The following is a 25,034-nucleotide window of genomic DNA, read 5'->3' on the forward strand; positions in this document are numbered from 1 at the left end:
ATTCTCTAGGTTTGACAGTGTTGGTTCAGATTCGATCTGTTTATATTTGGACATAATGAAATGTTTAATTTGTAAGTGTTTATAGAAATGTTTCTTTGGAATGTTATATGTTTGGCATAACTGCTCAAATGTAAGAAGGTTGCCATCCTTATAAAGGTCTGCCAGCTTCTGTACACCTTTATCTGCCCAGATTTTGAAACCCCCATCAGCTCTTCCTGCCTTAAAACCTGTGTTGCCCCAAATAGGCGAAAAAGGAGAAATGGGAGGGATACCTCCCATATACTGATGAGCCCTATACCAAATATCAATTGTGTTTTTTAAAAAGGTTTTTTTTGTCATTTTTCCCAATTTTTTGGGGCATGCAGAATATAAATACAGATTCAAGTTAAGTTTTGTTTCTAATTGTTCAATTTTTATCCATGCTGGGGGTGTCTCAGTTGCAAAGTAGAATATGGCTGAACGCAGCTGTGCAGACCAGTAATACAATTTAAAATTAGGGAGTTGTAACCCCCCTTTCTCATATGGCAGGCGAAGCCTTAGTCTAGATTTTTTATTATTCCAAATGAATCTATTAAGGACAGTGTTTAATTCATCAAAAAATTGTTTTGAGAGAGGCAAAGGGAGTGCCTGAAACAGATATAAAAATTTTGGTAATATGCTCATTTTGATCATGTTTATTCTGCCAATCATTGACACGGGCATTACTGCCCATTTATCTAAAGACTCCTTTACTTCCCTAATCAAAGGATCATAATTCATTGGTACAATGGTTTTAATGTCTGGGGTAATTTTAACACCAAGATACACAAATCCCTCTTTTGCATTGATAAACGGGGTCTGTATGACTGGATTTAGCCTCTCGTACCTATTCAAAAATAGAATAGAGGATTTAGAATCATTTATTTCATAACCGGAAAATCGACCAAATAGCTCTATTTGTTGCATTAAGTTTGGGACACTGATGGACAGTCTTCATCAGATCATCAGCATATAGGGCCAATCTATGCTCTTGATCTCCTAACTGGATGCCAAATATATCATTTCGTTTTCTTATCATCATTGCCAAGGGTTCCATAGCCAAAATAAATAACATTGGAGATAACGGGCATCCCTGGCGAGTGGAACGTTCCAATGTGAAAGGTTTAGAGACTATGTTGTTTGTCAAGACACTGGCTTTAGGATCTGTATACAAAAGTTTAACCCATTTGAGAAAGTTAAATCCATACCTCGGAAGAACGTTAAACAAATATGACCACTCTATTCTGTCAAAGGCCTGACGGGCATCAAGTGATAATAAAGCCGTATCTTTAGCATCAAATTTCTCATGAATTATATTCAAAACTCTTTTTATGTAATGAAACCCTTGACGTTTTGGTACAAAGCCATTTGATCGTTATGAACTAGATGCGAGATAAAGGGGTCTAATCTTTTTGCCAAAACTTTACAGAGTATTTTAGTGTCAACCCCCATCAGACTTATTGGTCTGAATGATGAGCATTCTGCAGGAGGTTTTCCTGGTTTTAATATCAAAGTGATCATAGCCTGTCTTAGAGTGGGTGGGAGGACCTCATTTTTAAATGCTTCTTCATACATGTTAAAAAGTGGAACTATTATTTTTTCTTTGAAAATTTTATAGAATTCAATCGTAAATCCGTCTAACCCAGGAGCTTTACCACTGTTGATACTTTGTATGGCCTGTGATATCTCTTCAATACTTAAATTTCTGTCCAGCTCTTGTTGTGTGTCTTCTTTGAGTGTCTGAAACTGAAGTTGGTCCAAGAATAGGTCTTGTTCTTCCGAGGTATGGGAACAATCAGATTTATACAAATTTTCATAAAATTGTCTAAAACTATCGTTAATTTCAGATGGGTCTACTGTTACCTTACCCGAGGGGGTCTTTATGTTATTAATTGCTCTTTCACTCTGTGTTTTTTTTATTCTCCATGCCAAGAGCTTTCCAGTTTTCTCACCTTGGTCATAGTAAGATTGCTTTAACCACATTAAGCTTTTTGCTGCTGCATCAGAAGACAAATTATTATATTCAGTTCTCAAACGCAACAATTCACTTTGTTTTATTGGGTCATCACTAGCATTTAAGTCTAATTCCAAAGATTTTATTTGCTTATCCAAGATTATCATTTGTTTTTGTTGTTGCTTATTCTTCGTACTCGTATAGCTAAGAATTTCACCTCGAATATATGCTTTAAATCCTTCCCATCTCATTGCGGCACAAGTTTGATCTGTATTCAGCTCAAAGTAATTATCTATTTTCTCCCCTATAAATTTAACAAAGTTTGAATTCTGTAGCCATCTTGCTTGAAACCGCCAACGGAACTGTTTGTAGGTAAAGTTGTCCATGTAAACATTCAGTGAGATAGCTGCATGATCACTGATCACTATGCTATCGTACTGACATTGTTTGATCCTTGATAAAAGTTCCCTTGAGACAAGAAAGTAATCTATATGTGAGCGGGATTTTTGTATACCTGAGTGACAGGAAAATTCTGTTTTATCAGGATTTAGTTCCCTCCACACTTCCACCAAGTTCATATCCAATATATATTGATTTATTAAATGTCTAGTTTGGGCTTTATATATATCTGAGCCTGTTGAACGATTTATACTTGGATTCAAGGTACAGTTAAAGTCTCCTCCAATTATATAGAGTCCTTGCAGAGTGGATACGGTAAGAAATAGATCTTCAAAAAACTTTGGTTTATTTTCATTTGGTCCATACACACTCACTAAATTCAGAGTGATTGAGAGAATGTTACCCTGGATGATTACATATCTACCAACTGGGTCTTTTTTTATTTGTAGCATTTGGAATGGTATGCTCCTATGAATCAAAATAATTACGCCTCTTGCATAGTTGTTGTATGATGAGTGTATCACCTGGCCAGGCCATCTGTTTTTTACAAATTTTAATTCACAATCTGTAAGATGCGTTTCTTGAAGAAAAATTATTTTCGATTTGAGTTGCTTAATCCTGTTGATAACCTGTTTTAGTTTAATTCTTTTCCTGAGTCCTCTGACATTCCAACTTATGATTTTTATATCAGACATTATGAGTATTCACTTGTTCCATACTTTGTTGGTTTTTTCAGAAATATTAATATAGCAATACGTTGTGCCGAGTTAGAATGAAATACAGATAACTTTTGAATTAAAAAAAACAAATAACTAAATAAAAAAACAAAATCCTGAAAATGACACATAACACTTCAAATCCCCCTGCCCCTTCCCTTACTCAGATAATTAAAAACAAACTCCCGATCTTGGAAATTCAGGAATCGGATAAGGACTGCTCTGTGCTGGTTTGGCTTTGGAGGTGCCAGGGTTCGGTGAGCCCTCTCAATGACAAAGGATTTGTCGGTCTCCAGCCAGCGCGGCAGTGCCTCCCGAATGTACTCCAGTAGCGGCTGCTGACCCTCGGTGCCTTCCCGGAGGCCAAACAAGCGAAGGTTCTTCCTGCGGCCCCGGTTCTCCAGGTCGTCAGTCTTTGCCTCTAGGTAGGATATTTGCTTCATGGCGTTGCTAAGGTCGACCGTGCTCTTTTCTAGGAGCTCCTCCGCCGACATGATTCTATTCTCAGCTTCCTCCAGTCGAGTAACATTAGTGGCTACATTTTGCTTCACCTCCGTCATGTTTTTCTCCAAAGCAGCGATGGACTTACTCATTTCACCCATACGATTATCTATGCTGTCCAGCTTGGTTCCAAATCCACTGAACTCCGAGTGCAATGACCGAAGTTCAGCTAACACTGTGGTAAAATCACACATGCTATCCGTGCTAGCAGCCCCCACGTTGTCTTGACCTGCTGCCGAAATGTCAGTTTTAGCTGGTTTTTGGGAACCGCTTTTTCTTGTGAAAATATCACAATCCTTGAGAGTAGCAGATTTTGACATCTTACGATTCAGTTTACGCTTCAAAGGCTGGGTTTTTTGGAGTTTTTGATGCAGGTTACACGGAGCATTCACTTTAAGCTGCCATCTTGGTTCACGGCTCCATAGCGCCCCAATAAAATATAAGTTTATGAGATTAGTAAATTATTCCATTCCTTTTTTACTCAAAATTTGTACAGTGCCCAACTTTTTTGGAATCGGGTTTGTATAAAATCAGTTTGACGTTTGTAACCATGCTGATGTTATTAAACCTTAAGTGAATACATTCTAAACGACACTTCAAACTAAAAAATGTGTTTGGAAACTTTAGTGCAAATGAATGAGTAGGGATGCATCAATCTGATACTTAGGATCGGTATCGGCTCCAATACTGGCATTTCAGATGAGACTGATCCAAATCCAATATTGTGTGCATACTATTCTGTGTTATTGTTAAGCCCCACGAAAGGCACAAAAACGTGTTCCTGAAGCTGATCCATAGTTCAATATGAGGGACAGATTAATATTGAAATCATTAAATTCAGTTCACATAAACTCTTCTCTCCGCTGTTGCGTCTGACTGTCACATTATACTGGTGCCTTTATTATTATAGTACTGTTCTGTGCAATCAGAGATTATTAATAGTATATGAGTGTGAGGGATGCTCAAGGGTTTGTTTATGTACAAGTAGAAATGGTAGTGGGAGTTTCCGATAAGAGAAACGGGAGCAAGAGAGCAGGTCCCTGTTGAAGGTTTTATTTGAATTATACTTGCATGCTTGAATTGTTACAGGTACATGCCCAGAAGAGGTGCCTGTGGGCATATGGGTGCGTGTGTGGTCTAAGAAACAAACATGCAGTAGTCCCTCTTCTTGCACAATGAACAAGTGAATCACTTCACCTATACACATAGACTACCTTCTGATACTTGTCCGGGCATGTCTTGACTTGTAAAGCCTTTCCTAAGCATTAAAAGGTCATAGACGTAAAGATACCCCTGGATGGCATTGTTGGGCTTTCATAAATTGCCGCCCCCAAATGTCACTCGGGACATTTGAACATGGTAGTAAGCCCTACTCAGTGTTGTGGGTAACGCGTTACAAAGTAACGCGTTAGAGTACTCTAATTACTTTTTTCCTGAAATGTGTAACTTAACGCGTTAGTTTCGTGCGTAAGTAATCAGTAACTTCGTTATTTTTTTTAAAAAGTAATCCGTTATTTTAAGGAAAGGAAAATCCCGACTGCAGCCTGCTTTTTGTCAGACAGTATGCCTAGGTCTACTGTGCCACCTGCGGATGTATCAGCGGAGCCGAAGCTCTGTGATCGTAAAGTCAATGGCTGTGATGCGTCTGTGCCCTGCGCCTGACCCTGTGTGTGTGTGGGGTTTTTTTTTTTCGAACTCCCGGGAAGATAGCAGAGAGGACAGCGTTTGGTTTATGGAAGTACGCACATTATTTTCAATTTGTCAACGAAAAAGAAATCGACTGTCGGACAAACGTTTCGAAAATCTGCTTCTGCTATGTTTTAATCACTACTTTGAAGAGTAAATATAAGAGGACTGTGTTACAGCGAATTTAGGCTCGTGACTGTGAGTGACACTTTAATAATAATTAGTTCGGCTATTAAGCGATTTGTCATTTGCTTGTGTGGCAGTGAAGGTTTTAATTCGGTTTGTTATCATTTTTGTTTGACAGGCAGCTGTTAATTTCTGTTAGATCGTTGGCTGGCTGGTTGTTCATCATTTCTAAATGGATTTAAATCTGCAAGCCTGTTTAAGGTTGTGTTTACAAGTAAGCATAATTGTACTTTGATAACTGCATTATTTAAAGTTAAAGTAAAATCAGGAGTTATCTTGTGGTGCTCATAATATACAGTAGCCTAGGCTACCCGGGCTGGATAGGTGCGAATTTTGATTAATAATATGTTCTGTCATAATAAATAAATAAAACGCCATGTGGAATAGCCGATTGCTGACTGTCTTTCCTGTTATTGTTATCCTGCAGTGTTAATTTAGTCGGATGAATGACGTTATTCATTGTCGGGAGTCACGACTTCTAGGTGCATTTAAAGGGGCCGGGGGCTGTGTCTGTCATGTGTGAGCCGCTGCAAACGGCTTTTAATTTTTGGTAACGCATGAGTACTCTAACGCGTTACTTTTATGAATAGGTAACGCTGTATCATAACTGATTACTTTTAATTGATGGTAACGTTGTAACTTAACTAACTACTTTCCAAAGTAACTATACCCAACACTGGCCCTACTTAAGTGACGGGATTGGAGCTGTCATCATCCTCAAATTTGGGAAATGGGATTAGGCGAGCCACCGGCTGACATTAATTCAGTCCTGAACCTGAACTGCAACTGTCCTTATTCGGCCATCAGGTCCAGGGAAGGTGCGGGTCACCTTTCCCACTAGCCAGAGGGCTCGTGGAAGTTGAGGGTCCATGAAAAGCACTACCTGGTTGACCCTGAGCTGGTCATTGTCCTTTTGCCACTTTTGTCTTTCTTGGAGAGTTGGCAGGTAGAGATGTATAAATCTGGCCCAGAATTGGTCAGCAAGTACCTGACTATGTCTCCATCTCCTGGTTCCTAGAAGATTGCTGGAGTCATACATCACTTGTGGGAGAGAGGAATCTTGGCGTCCCAAGAGCAGGATACTAGGTGTGATTGGGTCTGTATCTGCAATATAGGATGATACATAACCTAAAGGCGTGGCATTCATGATTCCCTCCACTTCAATAAGAACAGTGCTGTTTCAGGGACTGTCTGTTCCTTTAGAATGACTCTCAAGGCTTGTTTCACTTCCCTCTCCCAAATACCACCAAAATGCGGAGCGCTGGGAGGAATAAATCTAAAGGAAATCTTCTGTTCAGCTAATTGCTCTTTAAGTAGCTTCATATGCTTCTTTAATCTCTCTGTTACCTCCAGTAAAGTTGGTGCCATTATCTGAAAAGAGCTCAAAGGGCTTGCCTCTTCTAGCGATAAATCTCCGTAGAGACATCAATGCATCAGTGGCATCAGTGTCTAGACTCTCAAGTAGATCCAGATTGAGGCATTGGGTGGTCACACATTTGAATACTATTCCCCATCTCTTTTCAGTTCGTCGTGCTATTTTTACTATGAATGATCCAAAACAGTCCATTCCAGTGGAATAGAAGGGGGGCTTGTAAAGCCTAAGACGAGCTGGTGGGAGATCTGCCATCATAGGGATCTTGGGTTGGGCACGGCACTTTTGACATTCAATACATGCAAGTTGATGGGTTTTGATAGCTGCTCTGCCTCTCAAAATCCAATAGTGACGTCTGAGCTCTGCAAGGACTTGTTCTGGCCCAGGGTGAAGGAGATTGGCATCATATTCCTTAATAAGGAGTTTGGTTATTTGTTGATGAGGGTCGAGAACTATGGGATGTAGAGCATTAAGGTCTATGTGTTCAGCATGATGTAGTCTCCCTCCGACCCTAATTAGCCCAGCATCTTCATCATATTCAGCAGACAGGGACATTAACCGGCTATTGGATGGTAAGGGTCGGTGTGATGAGAGAGCCTTGAACCCTCTGCAAATGAATTTTTTTGGGCTTGTTGGAGGAGTAGACGCTCAGCTTCTAAATACTTCCTTTGGGGCTTCAAGGGTGACAGAATTTGGTCATTTGAACAAAGGCGTGGCATATCGTAAAGTGCCGTCAACCTCTTCCCTAGTAGTGTGAGTTTGGAGTAGGGTTAGAGCGTATTGGTCCTGTTTAGAACGAGTGGCTGTCATTTCGTTAATGTAGGGAAGGGTGTCAGTCTGCCAAAGACACTCAACGTTCTTGAGTAGCTCAGCATTCTGACAGTCTACATTGATTTTCAGACATTGTTGGTCACAAGTGGTAGTTCGGCTGTATCCCACAGGGCCTTGGAGAGTCCAACCAAGTCTGGTGTGAACAGCTATGGGTGCATTAGGAGGTCCCATTCAAATAGGAGATCAGTTAGGATGATCTAAGTTGACCTTGGTAAGGGGAACATTTACTAGGAGAAAACTCTTTTGTGTCTGCTGGGCTGCTTCATGGAGGATGGTTAGATGCTATTCTTTGCAAGTCTTGCAAGCTCGCTTAAGAGTACAATTGTTTGCAGGATGTGCTCTTCCACATTTCCAACACCGTTTTCCATCTGTTATCCACTTTAATATTTGCTCTGTGGTCAGAAGCTTGAATTTCCTGTTCCTGTAAGTTGAGTAAAGGATTGAAGTGGGTATGTCCTTATGCCGAGAAGGGGTGTGTGAATCCTTCTTGGTTGTCCTGGTTGTCGGACTTTGGTAGAGTGCCAGTACCAGTCTGGAGAATGTCACGGCTAAAACAGTACTCAACAACAACAAGCTGTCACAATATGAAGGTGGCATTTTGCTCAGAAGACGATCAACATGCGATCCACACCTTAACTCATATCCATTTGGGCCTTCAAGAGTTCTGAGCATCCCTACCAATGAATGGATGGATAAGGCGAAGTCATCAAAAGCGTCAGCATCTCCAAACTTTACAGCTGGAGCATTTAATATGGCACCTAATTCACATTGGACTAGCTGGCGTGGTTGTCCATATTTATCTTGCAATGCTTGTAGTGCAGCTGTGTATGGCCGGGGATCGTGCATGTATGCCTTGGCAAACTTGATAGCACTGGGAAGCTTTAAAAGTCCTAGAAGCACTTGATATTTGTACTGTTCACTAAAGTGCTGTTGATTGTTCATCAGCTTGTCCAATGCCATTTTGAGCAGTGCAAAATCACTTTCACATCCACTCTCAAAGGATGGTATGACAGGTTTTGGGATACCATAAGCCGAAGCAGCTAACATTTCTAGTTCGGGTGGCTGGGCTTGAGGTACATATGTTTGAGCTGGAACTGGATGAGGGGCCGGGAATGCCACTTGAGTGTGAGGGTACAGTACTTGGCGTGGCTGAGGAAGTGCAGAAGCCCCTAAGATTGCACGGTCTAGAGGTGATGCTACTGAGGGAGGCACACTGACAGCCGATGTCTGATGGTAGCTTACTGTAGTGACAGAAGAAGTTGGCTGTACTGTGACGGTAGCTGGGTAAATAGGTAATGGACCAGTGAAATCTGTTCTAGCACTTGTAGTCGACTGAGCTTTTGCTAGTGGAGGTGATGACCATGTCACTATGTTAGGATGGTGCACCTCGGTAGTAAAGTCATGGGCACTGGATGTAAACTGCACCGGCTGTGGGGCTGGAGGAAGCAATCCTGATGCCTCCGAGGTAAGAAATGCAGGTTCTGGCAAGGAAGATCTGTGCATTTCCTGGGCATACGAGGTAAAAATATCACTAGTAACAGCTCTCTGTGGAAGGGGGTTCACTCCAGGTTGTGCTTCAGATAAATTACTGGCGATGCTAGACTGTGATCCAGATCTACTGTCGTTGTCCTGTTTAAGAAACGAGGTGACTAGCTTGGCAACTTTAAGATCATGTTGAGCTTTCTTAAGACGCCGTCGTGTATCAATCTGTTTAGCCAAGGCTTCTCTGGCTTTGAGTGCCTCTCTGGCTTGGTCATCAAGTCTCTGACATTCCTTGTCTGCGCCTTTAGTTTCTCCTCCAGAACTGCGGCTGGGACGTCAGACAGAGCACGTCTTGGTGATTGACTTGATGCACTGTGTCGAGATCTGGAGGTAGTTTTGGAGGCTGTACCAGATGATAGACTGAGAGGAATGCCTAGAATGTCTATGTGAAGAAGTTTCAGCTGGAGGTGCTGAATCCAGGTTTGCAGGGAGCTGTACTTCGTAATCCTTTAGATGAGCTGGGAGATGTCACTCTCTTTGTGTGTGGGGTCAACTCGTGGAATCTGTTGTGCTGGCAGGATCAGAATCCATCTCTACTGAAGTACATCCGGCTCGAAGGACCATATATGAGCGTGAGGGATGCTCAAGGGTTTGTTTATGTACAAGTAGAAATGGTAGAGGGAGTTTCCGATAAGAGAAACGGGAGCAAGAGAGCAGGCCCCAATTGAAGGTTTTATTTGATTATCCTTGCATGCTTGAATTGTTACAGGTACATGCTAGGGCTGTCCACGGTAGTAGAGGCATGTCTGCTTTGCTGGTGGGAGCGCTAGCGTGCCTGAGGGTTCAGGGACAGGTCACAAGAGTCGCACTGTCTGGCACAGCATCACTGCTGAAAGTTTACGCTTCTTCATGGAAGATGGCAGCAAGTGCAGAGCCCAACTCGACCGCAGCAGAGAAAATGAGGTAAAATTGTTGACCCGCGAGATAAAGTTGTAAGCAAGCAATTTAAGATACAGTTAGGATACCGTTCGACCACTAGCAACATGAGGTCCCATCTCAAAAATGTGCACCCAAATGAGCATGGCATAATGTGTGGAACTCCAGCTAAACAGTCATGTCTTGACACTTAATGTTACTTTGCATCGCCCGCAGCAAGCTCTTTGTCTGCAACACGACAAGAGGCCATAACTTAATTTCGTTCATTTGTAAGGACATGAGACCGATCAGTATCTTGGATGGGGCATGCTTTGGGGAGTTGTTTTTTTTTTCATTGTTTTTTTTGTCAAATATCTTAATTGCCTGTTTATATAGAGAGATAACTGGTTTCAAAGTGGACGCTGATGTTTGTGACCATGCTGTTATACAGTATGACAGATGTGAAAAAACCCATTGCGTGCATAAAACAATAAAGCCGCGTGATGTGACAACTCTCCTCTAATAAAACGAAAGCAGTTCAGATTTGATTTGACTTTCCTGCAAACATGATTTACTTGACTTTGAAACTTCAGGTGTTTATCCAAGATTATCCCCAAGTATTTCGTTTCATGAACCTCCTGAATGGGTTCATGGTATAAATGAACCTCAAAGATGCTGTCAGGGGACCTCTGGTTGATAGAAAAACACATTGAGAAAGTTTTCTGTGTGTTTCGAGTTAAATGGGACAGCTGAAGCCATCTTGAGATGTTGTGTAAAGCCTGTGTTAACTGCTGCCCAGCCAGTACAGTTGTTTTTGCTGACACATGGATAACTGTGTCGTCAGCATAAAGCTGGCAATTTACACCCTGACAGCAGTCTGGGAGATCATTTATATATTTATTTTACTCGTATATAAGTCACTAAATGACCAAGGACCAAAATATATTGCAGATATGTTCACTGAATATAAACCTAACAGAGCACTCAGATCACTAGGATGGAGTCAGTTAGAAATACCAAGGGTTCACACAAAACAAGGGGAGTCCTCCTTTAGTTACTATGCTGCCCGCAGTTGGAATCAGCTTCCAGAAGAGATCAGATGTGCTAAAACACTAGTCACATTTAAATCTAGACTCAAAACCCATCTGTTTAGCTGTGCATTTATTAAATGAGCACTGTGCAATGTCCGAACTGATTGCACTATATTTTCACTGTTTTATTTTTTTATTTTATGTAAAATCTAATTAATTGTAATAATTTTAAAAGTTTTAAAATTGCTTGTTTTTATTCTTGTTATTATTTTTCTTCATTATCATTTTACTTTCTTTTATGTAAAGCACTTTGAACTACCTCTGTGTACGAAATGTGCTATATAAATAAACTTGCCTTGCCTTGCCTTATGCGACATTGATAGGAACACTGAGATAAAAAAAACAACAACAAAAAAACAACACATTTCAAAATTGTTTCTTTTTTTTGTAACATATATCATCAATTTTTTTATGCCAGTGCTATCATTAATATTGAATATTTTTTGTAACATGATTTTTTTATTTAGTGCAATATTATGTCATTGCAACATTTTGTTGTAATTTTGACTAGCAACTGCAACTCTCTCTCTCTCTCTCTCTCTCTCTATATATATATATATATGTAAACCTAAGTTCACTGTTATCCCACTATTGTGACCATCAACATGTTTACTCATTCTATGACAAAACTCAATATACAGTACAGACCAAAAGTTTGGACACACCTTCTCATTCAAAGAGTTTTCTTTATTTTCATGACTATGAAGATTGTAGAGTCACACTGAAGGTATCAAAACTATGAATTAACACATGTGGAATTATATACATAACAAAAAAGTGTGAAACAACTGAAAATATGTCATATTGTAGGTTCTTCAAAGTAGCCACCTTTTGCTTTGATTACTGCTTTGCACACTCTTGGCTTTCTCTTGATGAGATTCAAGAGGTAGTCACCTGAAATGGTCTTTCAACAGTCTTGAAGGAGTTCCCCGAGAGATGCTTAGCACTTATTGGCCCTTTTGCCTTCTGTCTGCGGTCCAGCTCACCCCTAAACCATCTGGATTGGGTTCAGGTCCGGTGACTGTGGAGGCCAGGTCATCTGGCGCAGCACCCCATCACTCTCCTTCTTGCTCAGATAGCCCTCGATGACTTCAGTGTGACTCTACCAACTTTCATAGTAATGAAAATAAAGAAAACTCTTTGAATGAGAAGGTGTGTCCAAACTTTTGGTCTGCACTGTATGTGAATGAACACATATTAATACTAGACACCCTAAAGATCATGTTGTGGCGAGTGGGGCGGGGCCGAGAGGCGTGGGAACGAGGAGTGAGGCCAGGTGTAGTGATTGGAGATGAGCTACACCTGAGCCCCACCGCTAGTATCGAGTCCCACGTAGGAGATGGAAGGATATAAAACTGGAGCGACGACCGTGAAGGACGAGAGAGGACCAGGCCTGGGACATTATTTTATGTTTTGGCTTTTATTTGGGCACACCAGTCGTCCGTGAGGGGCTGGTGCGCCGTTTTGTATTTATTTTGTGATATTAAAATGTTTTTGATTGTGCGCCGGTTCCCGCCTCCTTCTTCCCGATGAATATGGAGATTTGTTTATTACAGTGGTGCCGAAGCCCGGGAGAAGGAGGGACGCGCTGCTGAAGATCCCTCGCCACTGTGGTGAATCCGCGGTGCCCTCGAGCAGGCGAGGTATGTGCCGCCAGGGACGCTCGAGGCGGTGGGCTGGAGCGAGTTGCCGGGGACGGGCGAGCTCGCTGCCGACCGCCCACGACAAGGAGGGACGGCTGCCGTCCGTGAGGGAGCGGAGGAGTCGGCGCCGTTCGCCAGGGGGCCGGAGCCTGCCGCCTCCGTGACGGAATCCGGAGGGGCAGGGAACGGGGGACTCCTGCCGCGGCCCAAAATCGGAGGAGCCGTCGCCGTCCATCGGGCGGCGGAGGAGGGTCGCGCCGTCCGCCGAGGGCCGTCCAGTGCCACCGCCAGGCACTGCGGAGGAGATCACCCAGCTGGTGGAGGGCCGAGCAGCAGTGCGTCTGGGAACCGGAATTTTTTTTTTTTCCTCTCTCCCCTCTCTCGTCCCTGTCGCTCCTCCTTCCATCTCCTTTTCTCTCGCCTCGTCTGTCCTACCCCCAGGTTCCCGCAGGTCCCCGTGAGCGGTCTCCCCCGGAGGGAAGGGGGGGGGGGATAGAGCGCAGTCTCGGGAGTACCCCCCGGCCTGCGAGGGGCGATGGGGGTATGTGGCGAGTGGGGCGGGGCCGAGAGGCGTGGGAACGAGGAGTGAGGCCAGGTGTAGTGATTGGAGATGAGCTACACCTGAGCCCCACCGCTAGTATCGAGTCCCACGTAGGAGATGGAAGGATATAAAACTGGAGCGACGACCGTGAAGGACGAGAGAGGACCAGGCCTGGGACATTATTTTATGTTTTGGCTTTTATTTGTGCGCGTCAGTCGCCGTGAGGGGCTGACGCGCTGTTTTGTATTTACTTTGAATATTAAAGGGTTTTTGATTGTGCGCCGGTTCCCGCCTCCTTCTTCCCGATGAATATGGAGATTTGTTTGCATATCGTTACAGTGGTGCCGAAACCCGGGAGAAGGAGGGACGCACTGCTGCTCGGCCCTCCACCAGCTGGGTGATCTCCTCCGCGGTGCCTGGCGGTGGCACTGGACGGCCCTCGGCGGACGGCGCGACCCTCCTCCGCCGCCCGATGGACGGCGACGGCTCCTCCGATTTTGGGCCGCGGCAGGAGTCCCCCGTTCCCTGCCCCTCCGGATTCCGTCACGGAGGCGGCAGGCTCCGGCCCCCTGGCGAACGGCGCCGACTCCTCCGCTCCCTCACGGACGGCAGCCGTCCCTCCTTGTCGTGGGCGGTCGGCAGCGAGCTCGCCCGTCCCCGGCAACTCGCTCCAGCCCACCGCCTCGAGCGTCCCTGGCGGCACATACCTCGCCTGCTCGAGGGCACCGCGGATTCACCACAGTGGCGAGGGATCTTCAGCAGCGCGTCCCTCCTTCTCCCGGGTTTCGGCACCACTGTAATAAACAAATCTCCATATTCATCGGGAAGAAGGAGGCGGGAACCGGCGCACAATCAAAAACATTTTAATATCACAAAATAAATACAAAACGGCGCACCAGCCCCTCACGGACGACTGGTGTGCCCAAATAAAAGCCAAAACATAAAATAATGTCCCAGGCCTGGTCCTCTCTCGTCCTTCACGGTCGTCGCTCCAGTTTTATATCCTTCCATCTCCTACGTGGGACTCGATACTAGCGGTGGGGCTCAGGTGTAGCTCATCTCCAATCACTACACCTGGCCTCACTCCTCGTTCCCACGCCTCTCGGCCCCGCCCCACTCGCCACACATGTGTACCAAAAATCTCTGTCATATCTGTGTTAGCATACTTAACTAACCTTTAGTTTTGGAGCTTTGATGCAGCATCATCTTCTCAAGGTGCAAACAGGAGATAAACGGCACTAATCATGTGAGGCCGCACATATTTCATTGAGATTCTTTATTTCTTACATACTTGCAGAAAGTGCACTAAAACATCAGTCAGTAAGGTTTTTAGAGCTTTATATGTGACTGCTGGGATTAAATGTGATATGCTAATTGTTTAATTTGTGATAACATGTTCCAATGTTTTGTTCCTCATATTTTGATGGTTTAATTAAACCTGTAGGGTCATTAAAAGCAAATGCTGTGCAGATGTTCCCTCCGGACTTCACTTTAGCTCACTACTGTAGGATATGTTGTTCAAAGCAGGAGGAAATTAAGATGCTCAGGCACATGCCTTGATAAAGAAATTACAGGGAAAATATTCTTCTGAATAAAAAAATTGATATTTGCTGAAAAATGTATATTGCTAAATATGGTAAGAAGCAAAAATGTCTGCTGAGCTGAACGTGTGTGTGGTTTGTTCTGACAGAAACCCAAAGAGCAGTGTTCAGCGAGTCCACAGGAAGGTCAGGAACGACCCAGCACTGCGCATCCAGAACCTGTCCCTCCTCGTGCAGCAGATCAAGTCCTGCTATCAGGTGATCTCTCACACCACATCATGAGCATTTGTTGTTCAAACAGTATTGTTGTGGCAGCTTTGTCAGTATGGTCTATACACACTGCTATGGTTATTATTGTCAGTCATACAGTTTGTGATTCACTCTCTTCAGTTCTCACACTCGTCAGTCTGTGTCTGTGACCACATGAGTGCTGCTTTTCCTCTCAGTAATCATATGTTCAGCGCTGGAGCAGGAGTTAGGAGCTGAGGGTCGGAGCTGCTGCTGGATATCATGTGGCTCAAGCCTGTGCTGAGGTTCAGAGCAAAACATGAGTGTGTGTTCACTGAGCGTCCTGTAGCTAATGTGTGCATTTTAGTCTGGGCTGTGTTCCTCTCATAGCAGCTGCTGAGATAATGACTAACCTCAGCGTGTAGCTGCACGTCTGTGAGAGTGTGTGTGTGAGTGAACGTGAGCTCTCACACCGATTAGGCTGTCCTTAAGCACTGATCAGACCATCAGTAGTTATTCTGAAGAGATTTGTCATGATGTTCACAAACAGCCATTATCCTCCAGAATCTGAGACTCCTGCTGGAGCACAAGCAGCCGATGCTGGATCTGAATACTTTTACTCCACAGAAACAGTGACATGTTCATTCATGTTGACCATAGGAGAGCTGGTCCCCTGATTGAATCTGGTTCTTTTCCAGGAGACGCTGCAGCAGCTGGTGGTGATGTCACTTCCTGATGTGCTGGTGCTGGGCAGGACTCCTCTCAGCGGTAGGTCTCGCCCTCACTGTCACACATCACTTGCCTCATTCTCACTTACTCTCACACATCAGTCGCCTCACTCTCGCTTACTCACACATCAGTCGCCTCACTCTCGCTTACTCAATTCAATTCAATTCAATTCAATTCAAATGAGCTTTATTGGCATGACTGTGAAACAGCACAATGTTGCTCCTGCTGAAGAACAGGAGTTTAGTTTTTGTCCCTCATGATGTGACAGGAGGACACGTACTGCGCTGCGAGCTGGACACACTTCTCTTTCTCTCCCAAAATATAACTGAGTTTGTCTATGTCGCTTGCTTGCCTGAATTCAGGCACAATTTGAGCTATTAGGGTAAAGTAGTGGTCTCTTATGTGTTCATATTTAGTGCAGTGTGTGAGGAAGTGCAGCTCGTCCTCTACGAGTCCCTCTGTGCAGTGAGGACACAGTCGGAGCTCTCTCTCTCTCCACACACACACACACACACACACACACACTCTGTGCAGTGAGGACACAGTCGGAGCTCTCTCTCTCTCCACACACACACACACACACACACACACTCTGTGCAGTGAGGACACAGTCGGAGCTCTCTCTCTCTCCAGCTGTGTTTGTGTCGGCCCGTCTCCACACACAGACGGTGATCACTCAGACGATACTTCGTCAGGAGCTTTCTCTTACTATAGTCCTTAATTTTGATCAAGTAAGGTGCCAATTGATAGCTAGTCTTTAATCTATAGAAGTATTTTAATTTGTTAATTTGTTCTACTTTGATCTGCCAATCATGGATGTATTCTTCCTGGGTTAGTTTTCCAATTTCTTTAACTTTTGCGTGTCTTAATTGAATGGTTGAGCGGAGTTGGTGTTTTCCCACTAAATGGTGCATGGGGTCACTCTCTGGGTGTCCTGTCCTGTACATAAGAGCGCAGTGATGGTAATCATCTGTCCGTGTGTCTGATAGATGGAACCAGAACTTGGCTGTTCTCTTCTGGATTTCTGCTAGAAGAGGGAATCTGCCCAGTTCTGCCCTGCAGCCGAGACTAGGGGCGTTTCTGTCAAGTCCCAGGATGTTCTTGCAGAACTCCAGGTGGAACATTTCAGTGGGTCTTTTATCCCAAGATGTGTAATTTAATTTAAATTTGGGGCCCCAGATCTCACAACCGTATAGAAGAATTGGTTTGATGATGCTGTCGAAGATTTTTAGCCATAATTTAATAGGTGGGTTGAATTTGAACAAAGATTTCCTAATAGTGTAATAAGCCCTGCGTGCCTTATCAGTCAGATGTTTTATTGCCAGGTCAAATTGACCAGAAGCTGAGATAGTGAGACCCAAATAATTATAACACGTCACATGATTAAGAAGTGTTCCCCCGATTGCAAAACTATATTTTTTGTCAGTAATGCGAGGCTTTTTCTGAAAGATGATAATTTTGGATTTCTCCATGTTGATTGGTAAGGCCCAGTCTCTACTGTAATCTTCTAATAGCGAGAGGCTTTGGTGTAGCCCCTCTTCATGAGGTGACAAGAGCAGAAGATCGTCAGCGTACAGGAGATATTTGATTTCTCTGCCCTCGAGGGTCAGACCAGGACAAGGGGACTTCTCAAGTGCTGATGCTAGTTCATTAATATAGATATTAAACAGAGTCGGGCTGAGGCTACAGCCTTGACGCACTCCTCTGTTCTGACTGAAATAATCAGTCCGTCTGTCGTTGATCTTGACACAGCATTTGTTCCCGTTGTATATGTCCTTTATGATGTCATATGTCTTTCCTCCTATTCCGCTTTGAATCAGTTTTAGAAAAAGTCCATTGTGCCATACTGAATCAAAGGCTTTTTTAAAATCAATGAAGCAGCCAAATATTTTTCCTTGTTTTGTTTGATGAACATATTTGTCTATGAGTGTGTGGAGTGTGTAAATATGATTTGAAGTTCTCTGTTTTGGCATAAATCCAATTTGACAATTGTTTAAAATCTTGTGTTCTTGGATGAACTGAATTAATCTGTCATTGATGATGGAGCAGAATAGTTTTCCGAGGTTACTGCTCACTGTGATGCCTCTATAATTATTTGGGTCATACTTCTCACCTTGTTTAAAAATTGGGGTTATCACGTTCTCTTTCCAGATCTCAGGAAAGTGTCCAGATTTTAATAAGAGATTGAATAATGTTAGGATAGCAAGTCTCAGTTTGGGGCTGCTGTGTTTCAGCATTTCATTAGAAATTCCATCTAAGCCACTTGATTTCTTATTTTTGAGGGATTTCATCTTCTCTGTCAGTTCAGGTAATTCTATGGGTTTGTCTAAATGATCGAGCTGGTCTTTTCTCGTGAATTCCAGGTTATTTAATTGGGAGGTCAGATGTTTTTGGGCGAGGGTTGGTTCGTTTAGAGAATAGAGTTTTCTGAAATGTTCAGTCCAGATCTTTGGGTCATAGATGGGAAGGTGTTTGGCCTCTTTGGATTTATCTAAATTATTCCATAAATCCCAAAAAGAATTTTGATCGATTGCTTCTTCAATTTTGTTTATTTTAATTTTGATGTGGTCAGTTTTCTTCTGTATTAATAGTGACTTGTATAGTTTAAGTGTTTCTTGATATGTGGCTCGTATTTGTTGGTTTGCAGGGTCTCTGTGCTTTTTATTTGATAATGATCTTAATTCTTTTCTTAGTTTTTGGCAATCTTTATCAAACCAAGCATCTTTAGCGGTTTCTTTTTTACATCGGTAATTTTTTCTTTTTCTGAGGGCTTTTCTGACCACTGTAGAAAAGATTTGAGTTAACTGTTTAGTTGCTGAATTGATACTTCTCTTTTCTACACTAAATGTAGTCAGGAGGAATGAGTCGATCATGTTCTCAGTGTGGGAGCTGTGGAGCGCAGCTTCATACTGGGCAGGACTGTCTTTACTCCATATAAATTTGGGGGGGAGTGGATATAATTGAACTTTCTGTTCTGAAGATGGCGGATGATTCCCTGACCTGTTGAGACTGAGGACTATGTGACTGTGGTCTGATAATGGCAGCTGTGGCATCACTGTGAAATAGTTGATCTGACTCTGGTCTAGATCTGTGATGGCGTAATCTATATATGTTGAATGATGTTGAAATCAGGAGCTGATATTTCTGCTGCCAACTGCCATCGTATCCATGGTAACTCATGGTACTCACACATCAGTCGCCTCACTCTCACGTACTCTCACACATCACTTGCCTCATTCTCACTTACTCTCACACATCAGTCGCCTCACTCTCACTTACTCTAAAACATCAGTCGCCTTACTCTTACACATCAGTCGCCTCACTCTCACGTACTCTCACACATGTCGCCTCACTCTCACTTACTCTAAAACATCAGTCGCCTTACTCTAACACATCAGTCGCCTCACTCTCACGTACTCTCACACATCAGTCGCCTCACTCTCACGTACTCTCACACATGTCGCCTCACTCTCACTTACTCTAAAACATCAGTCGCCTTACTCTAACACATCAGTCGCCTCACTCTCACGTACTCTCACACATCAGTCGCCTCACTCTCACTTACTCTCACACATGTCGCCTCACTCTCACTTACTCTAAAACATCAGTCGCCTTACTCTAACACATCAGTCGCCTCACTCTCACGTACTCTAACACATCAGTCGCCTCACTCTCACGTACTCTCACACATCAGTCGCCTCACTCTCACTTACTCTAAAACATCAGTCGCCTTACTCTCACTTACTCTAAAACATCAGTCGCCTTACTCTCACACATCAGTCGCCTCACTCTCACTTACTCTAAAACATCAGTCGCCTTACTCTCACACATCAGTCGCCTCACTCTCACGTACTCTAACACATCAGTCGCCTCACTCTCGCTTACTCACACATCATTCGCCTCACTCTCGCTTACTCTCACACATCAGTCGCCTCACTCTCACGTACTCTAACACATCAGTCGCCTCACTCTCGCTTACACATCATTCGCCTCACTCTCGCTTACTCTCACACATCAGTCGCCTCACTCTCACGTACTCTAACACATCAGTCGCCTCACTCTCGCTTACTCACACATCATTCGCCTCACTCTCGCTTACTCTCACACATCAGTCGCCTCACTCTCGCTCACTCTTGCACATCATTCACCTCACTCTCGCTTACTCTCACACATCAGTCGCCTCACTCTCGCTTACTCACACATCAGTCGCCTCACTCTCGCTCACTCTCGCACATCAGTCGCCTCACTCTTGCTCACTCTCGCACATCACTCACCTGAATCTCGCACATCACTGGCCTCACTTAATCTCACTCACGCACAACACTTGTCACACTCCCGCTCACGCACTCTCGCACATCACTCACCTCACTCTTGCATATCACTTGCCTCACTCTTGCACATCAGTCGCCTCACTCTTGCTCACTCTCACACATCACTCACCTGAATCTCGCACATCACTGGCCTCACTTAATCTCACTCACGCACATCACTTGTCACACTCCCTCTCACTCACTCTCTCACATCACTCACCTTACTCGCCTCACTCTTGCATATTACTCGCCTCACTCTTGCACATCAGTCGCCTCACTCACTTACTCTTGCACATCCGTTGCCTCACTCTTGCTCACTCTCACTCTCGTACATCACTCTTGCCTCACTCTTGCTCACTAACGCACATCACAACCTTAGGTTAAGGTTCAGGGTTAAGACCTAGTTGTTACCCAGTTATTGCAGTTACTATAATGAGTATGTAGTATGTACATGTGGAACAGGACTGCTAGCAAACCTTAGAGAATTCAGTAAAATTAAGTTCTTGATGACTAATAGCTCATGAAAGTGTGATGAATGGCAGCATGCAGTTCAGCAGAATGTCTGAAGAGAGACAGACATCTGGAAGCATGTGCCGTGGTGCTGTAGTTCGTGTGATGATGTCACTGTCAGGATCTGAATATGTTGTGCACAGGAAGTGTCCAGTGTTCAGGCACTGCGTTTCCTGTCAAGAGCACACAGTACACACATGATGAACCTCAGCCATACGTCACAGCTTCACTTTAGTCTTCTGCGTGTGCTCCACAATGAGGCTGAAGAAGTGTGGAGTCAGAGTTCAGCATGTGTTGATCTGGATGTGTGTGTGTTCTCAGAGCAAGGACTGGAGGAGATGAGGAAGATCCTGCTGCTACTGCTGGGCTGTGCTGTACAGGTGACACACACTCTCTCACACACACACACACAAACACGCGCACACACACACACACACACACAAACACAAACAGGTCACATGATCAGTGTTCATGACTCTCTTTCTCTGTGTGTGTCTCAGTGTAACAGGAAGGAGGACTACATCGACCGGATCCAGACGCTGGACTTTGACACACGTGCAGCCATCGTCGCTCACATTCAGGAGGTGTGTGTCACATGATGACACAAGCTGAGCTCATTGGGCAGCTGACCTCTGACCCTCTGTGTGTGTGTGTGTATGTGTGTGTGCAGGTGACCCATAACCAGGAGAATGTCTTTGACCTTCAGTGTGTGGAGGAGAGTGAGTGTGTCCCACACGATAAAGATGCCATCATTAGACAGCTGACCTTTAACCTTAAGCGCCTCGTTGACGAGAGAGACCAGCACGCTGAGGTAACACACACACACACACGAATGCCCATGTGATTCGCTCACTGACTGCAGGCTGATATCCAACATATAATAAAGCAATATCCACTGCTCGATTTGAACTGATTCTCATTCTGATGAACTGATGTTGATCTGTGGAATACTTGATTCTGATTGGTCAGTTGCTACATTCTGAAGTCTGTTAACCCTCGATAACAGCTAGTGAAAGCTGATAACACAGGTTCAACCGAGTAACAGCTTTTCTTCAGGGAAGCTTTGTATTTGTTTAGCTAATAAAATATTGTTGTGTAATAAGTGTAAGAATGCACCATTAAATACCGTCTAGTTTGAACTTGTGTTCACAAAAGTTTTGCATCTAAATATTTCAACTCAAAACAATATTTAGTGTCTAATTATGTAGTTATGAGGCAGCCGTGTAATAAATGCTATAATGTACAGTATTGTTCAAAATAATAGCAGTACAATGTGACTAACCAGAATAATCAAGGTTTTTAGTATATTTTTTATTGCTACGTGGCAAACAAGTTACCAGTAGGTTCAGTAGATTGTCAGAAAACAAACAAGACCCAGCATTCATGATATGCACGCTCTTAAGGCTGTGCAATTGGGCAATTAGTTGAATTAGTTGAAAGGGGTGTGTTCAAAAAAATAGCAGTGTCTACCTTTGACTGTACAAACTCAAAACTATTTTGTACAAACATTTTTTTTTCTGGGATTTAGCAATCCTGTGAATCACTAAACTAATATTTAGTTGTATGACCACAGTTTTTTAAAACTGCTTGACATCTGTGTGGCATGGAGTCAACCAACTTGTGGCACCTCTCAGCTGTTATTCCACTCCATGATTCTTTAACAACATTCCACAATTCATTCACATTTCTTGGTTTTGCTTCAGAAACAGCATTTTTGATATCACCCCACAAGTTCTCAATTGGATTAAGGTCTGGAGATTGGGCTGGCCACTCCATAACATTAATTTTGTTGGTTTGGAACCAAGACTTTGCCCGTTTACTAGTGTGTTTTGGGTCATTGTCTTGTTGAAACAACCATTTCAAGGGCATGTCCTCTTCAGCATAGGGCAACATGACCTCTTCAAGTATTTTAACATATGCAAACTGATCCATGATCCCTGGTATGCGATAAATAGGCCCAACACCATAGTAGGAGAAACATGCCCATATCATGATGCTTGCACCTCCATGCTTCACTGTCTTCACTGTGTACTGTGGCTTGAATTCAGAGTTTGGGGGTCGTCTCACAAACTGCCTGTGGCCCTTGGACCCAAAAAGAACAATTTTACTCTCATCAGTCCACAAAATGTTCCTCCATTTCTCTTTAGGCCAGTTGATGTGTTCTTTGGCAAATTGTAACCTCTTCTGCACATGCCTTTTTTTTAACAGAGGGACTTTGCGGGGGATTCTTGAAAATAGATTAGCTTCACACAGACGTCTTCTAACTGTCACAGTACTTACAGGTAACTCCAGACTGTCTTTGATCATCCTGGAGGTGATCATTGGCTGAGCCTTTGCCATTCTGGTTATTCTTCTATCCATTTTGATGGTTGTCTTCCGTTTTCTTCCACGTCTCTCTGGTTTTGCTCTCCATTTTAAGGCATTGGAGATCATTTTAGCTGAACAGCCTATCATTTTTTGCACCTCTTTATAGGTTTTCCCCTCTCTAATCAACTTTTTAATCAAAGTACGCTGTTCTTCTGAACAATGTCTTGAACGACCCATTTTCCTCAGCTTTCAAAAGCATGTTCAACAAGTGTTGGCTTCATCCTTAAATAGGGGCCACCTGATTCACACCTGATTCTTCACAAAATTGATGACCTCAGTGATTGAATGCCACACTGCTATTTTTTTGAACACACCCCTTTCAACTAATTCAACTAATTGCCCAATTGCACAGCCTTAAGAGCGTGCATATCATGAATGCTGGGTCTCATTTGTTTTCTGAGAATCTACTGAACCTACTGGTAACTTGTTTGCCACGTAGCAATAAAAAAATATACGAAAAACCTTGATTATTCTGGTTAGTCACATTGTACTGCTATTATTTTTTAACAATACTGTAGATTCAGCCGGTTGTTGTCACAGAATAACGTCCGCTCGTCGTCTCCTGATCACACTGTCTGGGGTTATTCTGTGATCATCATCCTTCCTTCAATCCCATGAATCAGTCTTCTAGTGCTGGCGTGAGTGGATGCTTGGAAAAACCTCTCTAAACATCATTTGTAGGGTGCCTGCAAAACCAATAATCACAAAAATGTTTGTACTTTGTCATTTTTTATATGAAATAAAGTCTCAGCCTTCAAATTCTGCACTTTTTATGACAAAATTCTAACTATTTTTTGACACTCTTTAATGTGGCATGAACTATCAATTTATTTGAGATTCTATTTGCTTTGAAAAAATGTATGTACTTCATCTGAGATATAACCAAATAAACACACATCGAGTCAAATCAAGTCAAGACTGGAAGCAAACTGAATTAAAGTGAATCATGAGATGTGTGTCTGGAAGTGAAGTGAAGAGTGAAGCAGGACGTCCTCACACACTCATATATGCTGCTTTGATGCCCATGATGCTGTGTGTGTGTGTGTGTGTGTGTGTGTGTGTGTGTGTGGGCAGGCGATCGTGGCTCTGACTCTGGAGCGGGACAGTGCGCTCGCCCCGTCGCCCGGAGACTCGTCCGGCATGAGACGCACAGAGAGCGTGCAGCATCTGTCCGTGGAGCTGGCCGACGCTAAAGCCAGGATCAGACGCCTGCGGCAGGAGCTGTGAGTATCTGCTCATCACCTGATCACCATCAGTTATTCAGCTTCCCCTCTGTGTGCAGACAATAGAGAGGAAGTGCTGGAGGACAGGGGAAGTGAGTTCTGCTCATCTGCTCTGCTCAAGCACGTCTTTCTGTCGCAGAGCAGAGAAACTGTGAAACGTCTGCTTTAACTAAGCCCTGTAGAATCATTGACATGAGCAGCAGTGAACGACTGTCCAAGGTGAGGTCAGAGGTCAGAGTGATCTGTTAGTTATTATAAAACAGGCAGTGAACTGAACAGAGAATGTGATGTTCCCTGATGAGAAAGTCTGCGGTTCTTCAGTTAAAATCATGTGTAATTTCTGTAAATGTTTAATTGGTGTGTTTTCTAATGCAGAGATTACAGAAGGTTGATTGGTGTCATGTCAGTTGTAGTGGAGGTGTATTAGAAGAGCTGCACTCTGTCCCATGTGTTCAGGATGGTTCTGCAGATCTAGAACGAGGCCACGGCTCGTCTTGGGTATAGAGGACAGTCTATTTTAGTCCGCACAGCTCACTTCCTGTTCCCCACTGATCACAGCGCTGCACACTTAATCAAACGTGTTGGTGTATCAGTAGATGTTTTCAGCAGCTCCACTAACACTGCTGTACTGCTGCTGTTTCAGAGAGGAGAAGAGCGAGCAGCTGCTGGACTGCAGACAGGAAGTGGAGCACCTGGAGACCGAGGTCAAGAGACTGCAGCAGGAAGTGAGGCTCAGCGCTGCTAAACACAAAGAGCACAAATGAGTGCCCTCGTTCCTCTTACTGCTCACA

The 25,034-nt window shown here is 43.6% G+C and overlaps 1 protein-coding gene across 3 annotated transcripts in view; it reads left to right on the top strand.

Moving 5' to 3' along the window:
- LOC113112998 (girdin-like) overlaps positions 1-25,034 on the top strand; it is a 58,236-nt gene that overhangs the window by 8,040 nt on the left and 25,162 nt on the right. For all 3 annotated transcript variants that reach the window (XM_026279074.1, XM_026279075.1, XM_026279076.1), the window contains exons 3-9: positions 15,026-15,134; positions 15,803-15,872; positions 20,975-21,033; positions 21,154-21,237; positions 21,324-21,464; positions 24,095-24,243; positions 24,887-24,968. In XM_026279074.1, coding sequence (XP_026134859.1) covers positions 15,026-15,134; positions 15,803-15,872; positions 20,975-21,033; positions 21,154-21,237; positions 21,324-21,464; positions 24,095-24,243; positions 24,887-24,968 — 694 coding nt within the window. The remainder of the gene's footprint in view (positions 1-15,025; positions 15,135-15,802; positions 15,873-20,974; positions 21,034-21,153; positions 21,238-21,323; positions 21,465-24,094; positions 24,244-24,886; positions 24,969-25,034) is intronic.

Source organism: Carassius auratus, chromosome 13 (assembly GCF_003368295.1).
Source record: "Carassius auratus strain Wakin chromosome 13, ASM336829v1, whole genome shotgun sequence".
NCBI lineage: Eukaryota > Metazoa > Chordata > Actinopteri > Cypriniformes > Cyprinidae > Carassius > Carassius auratus.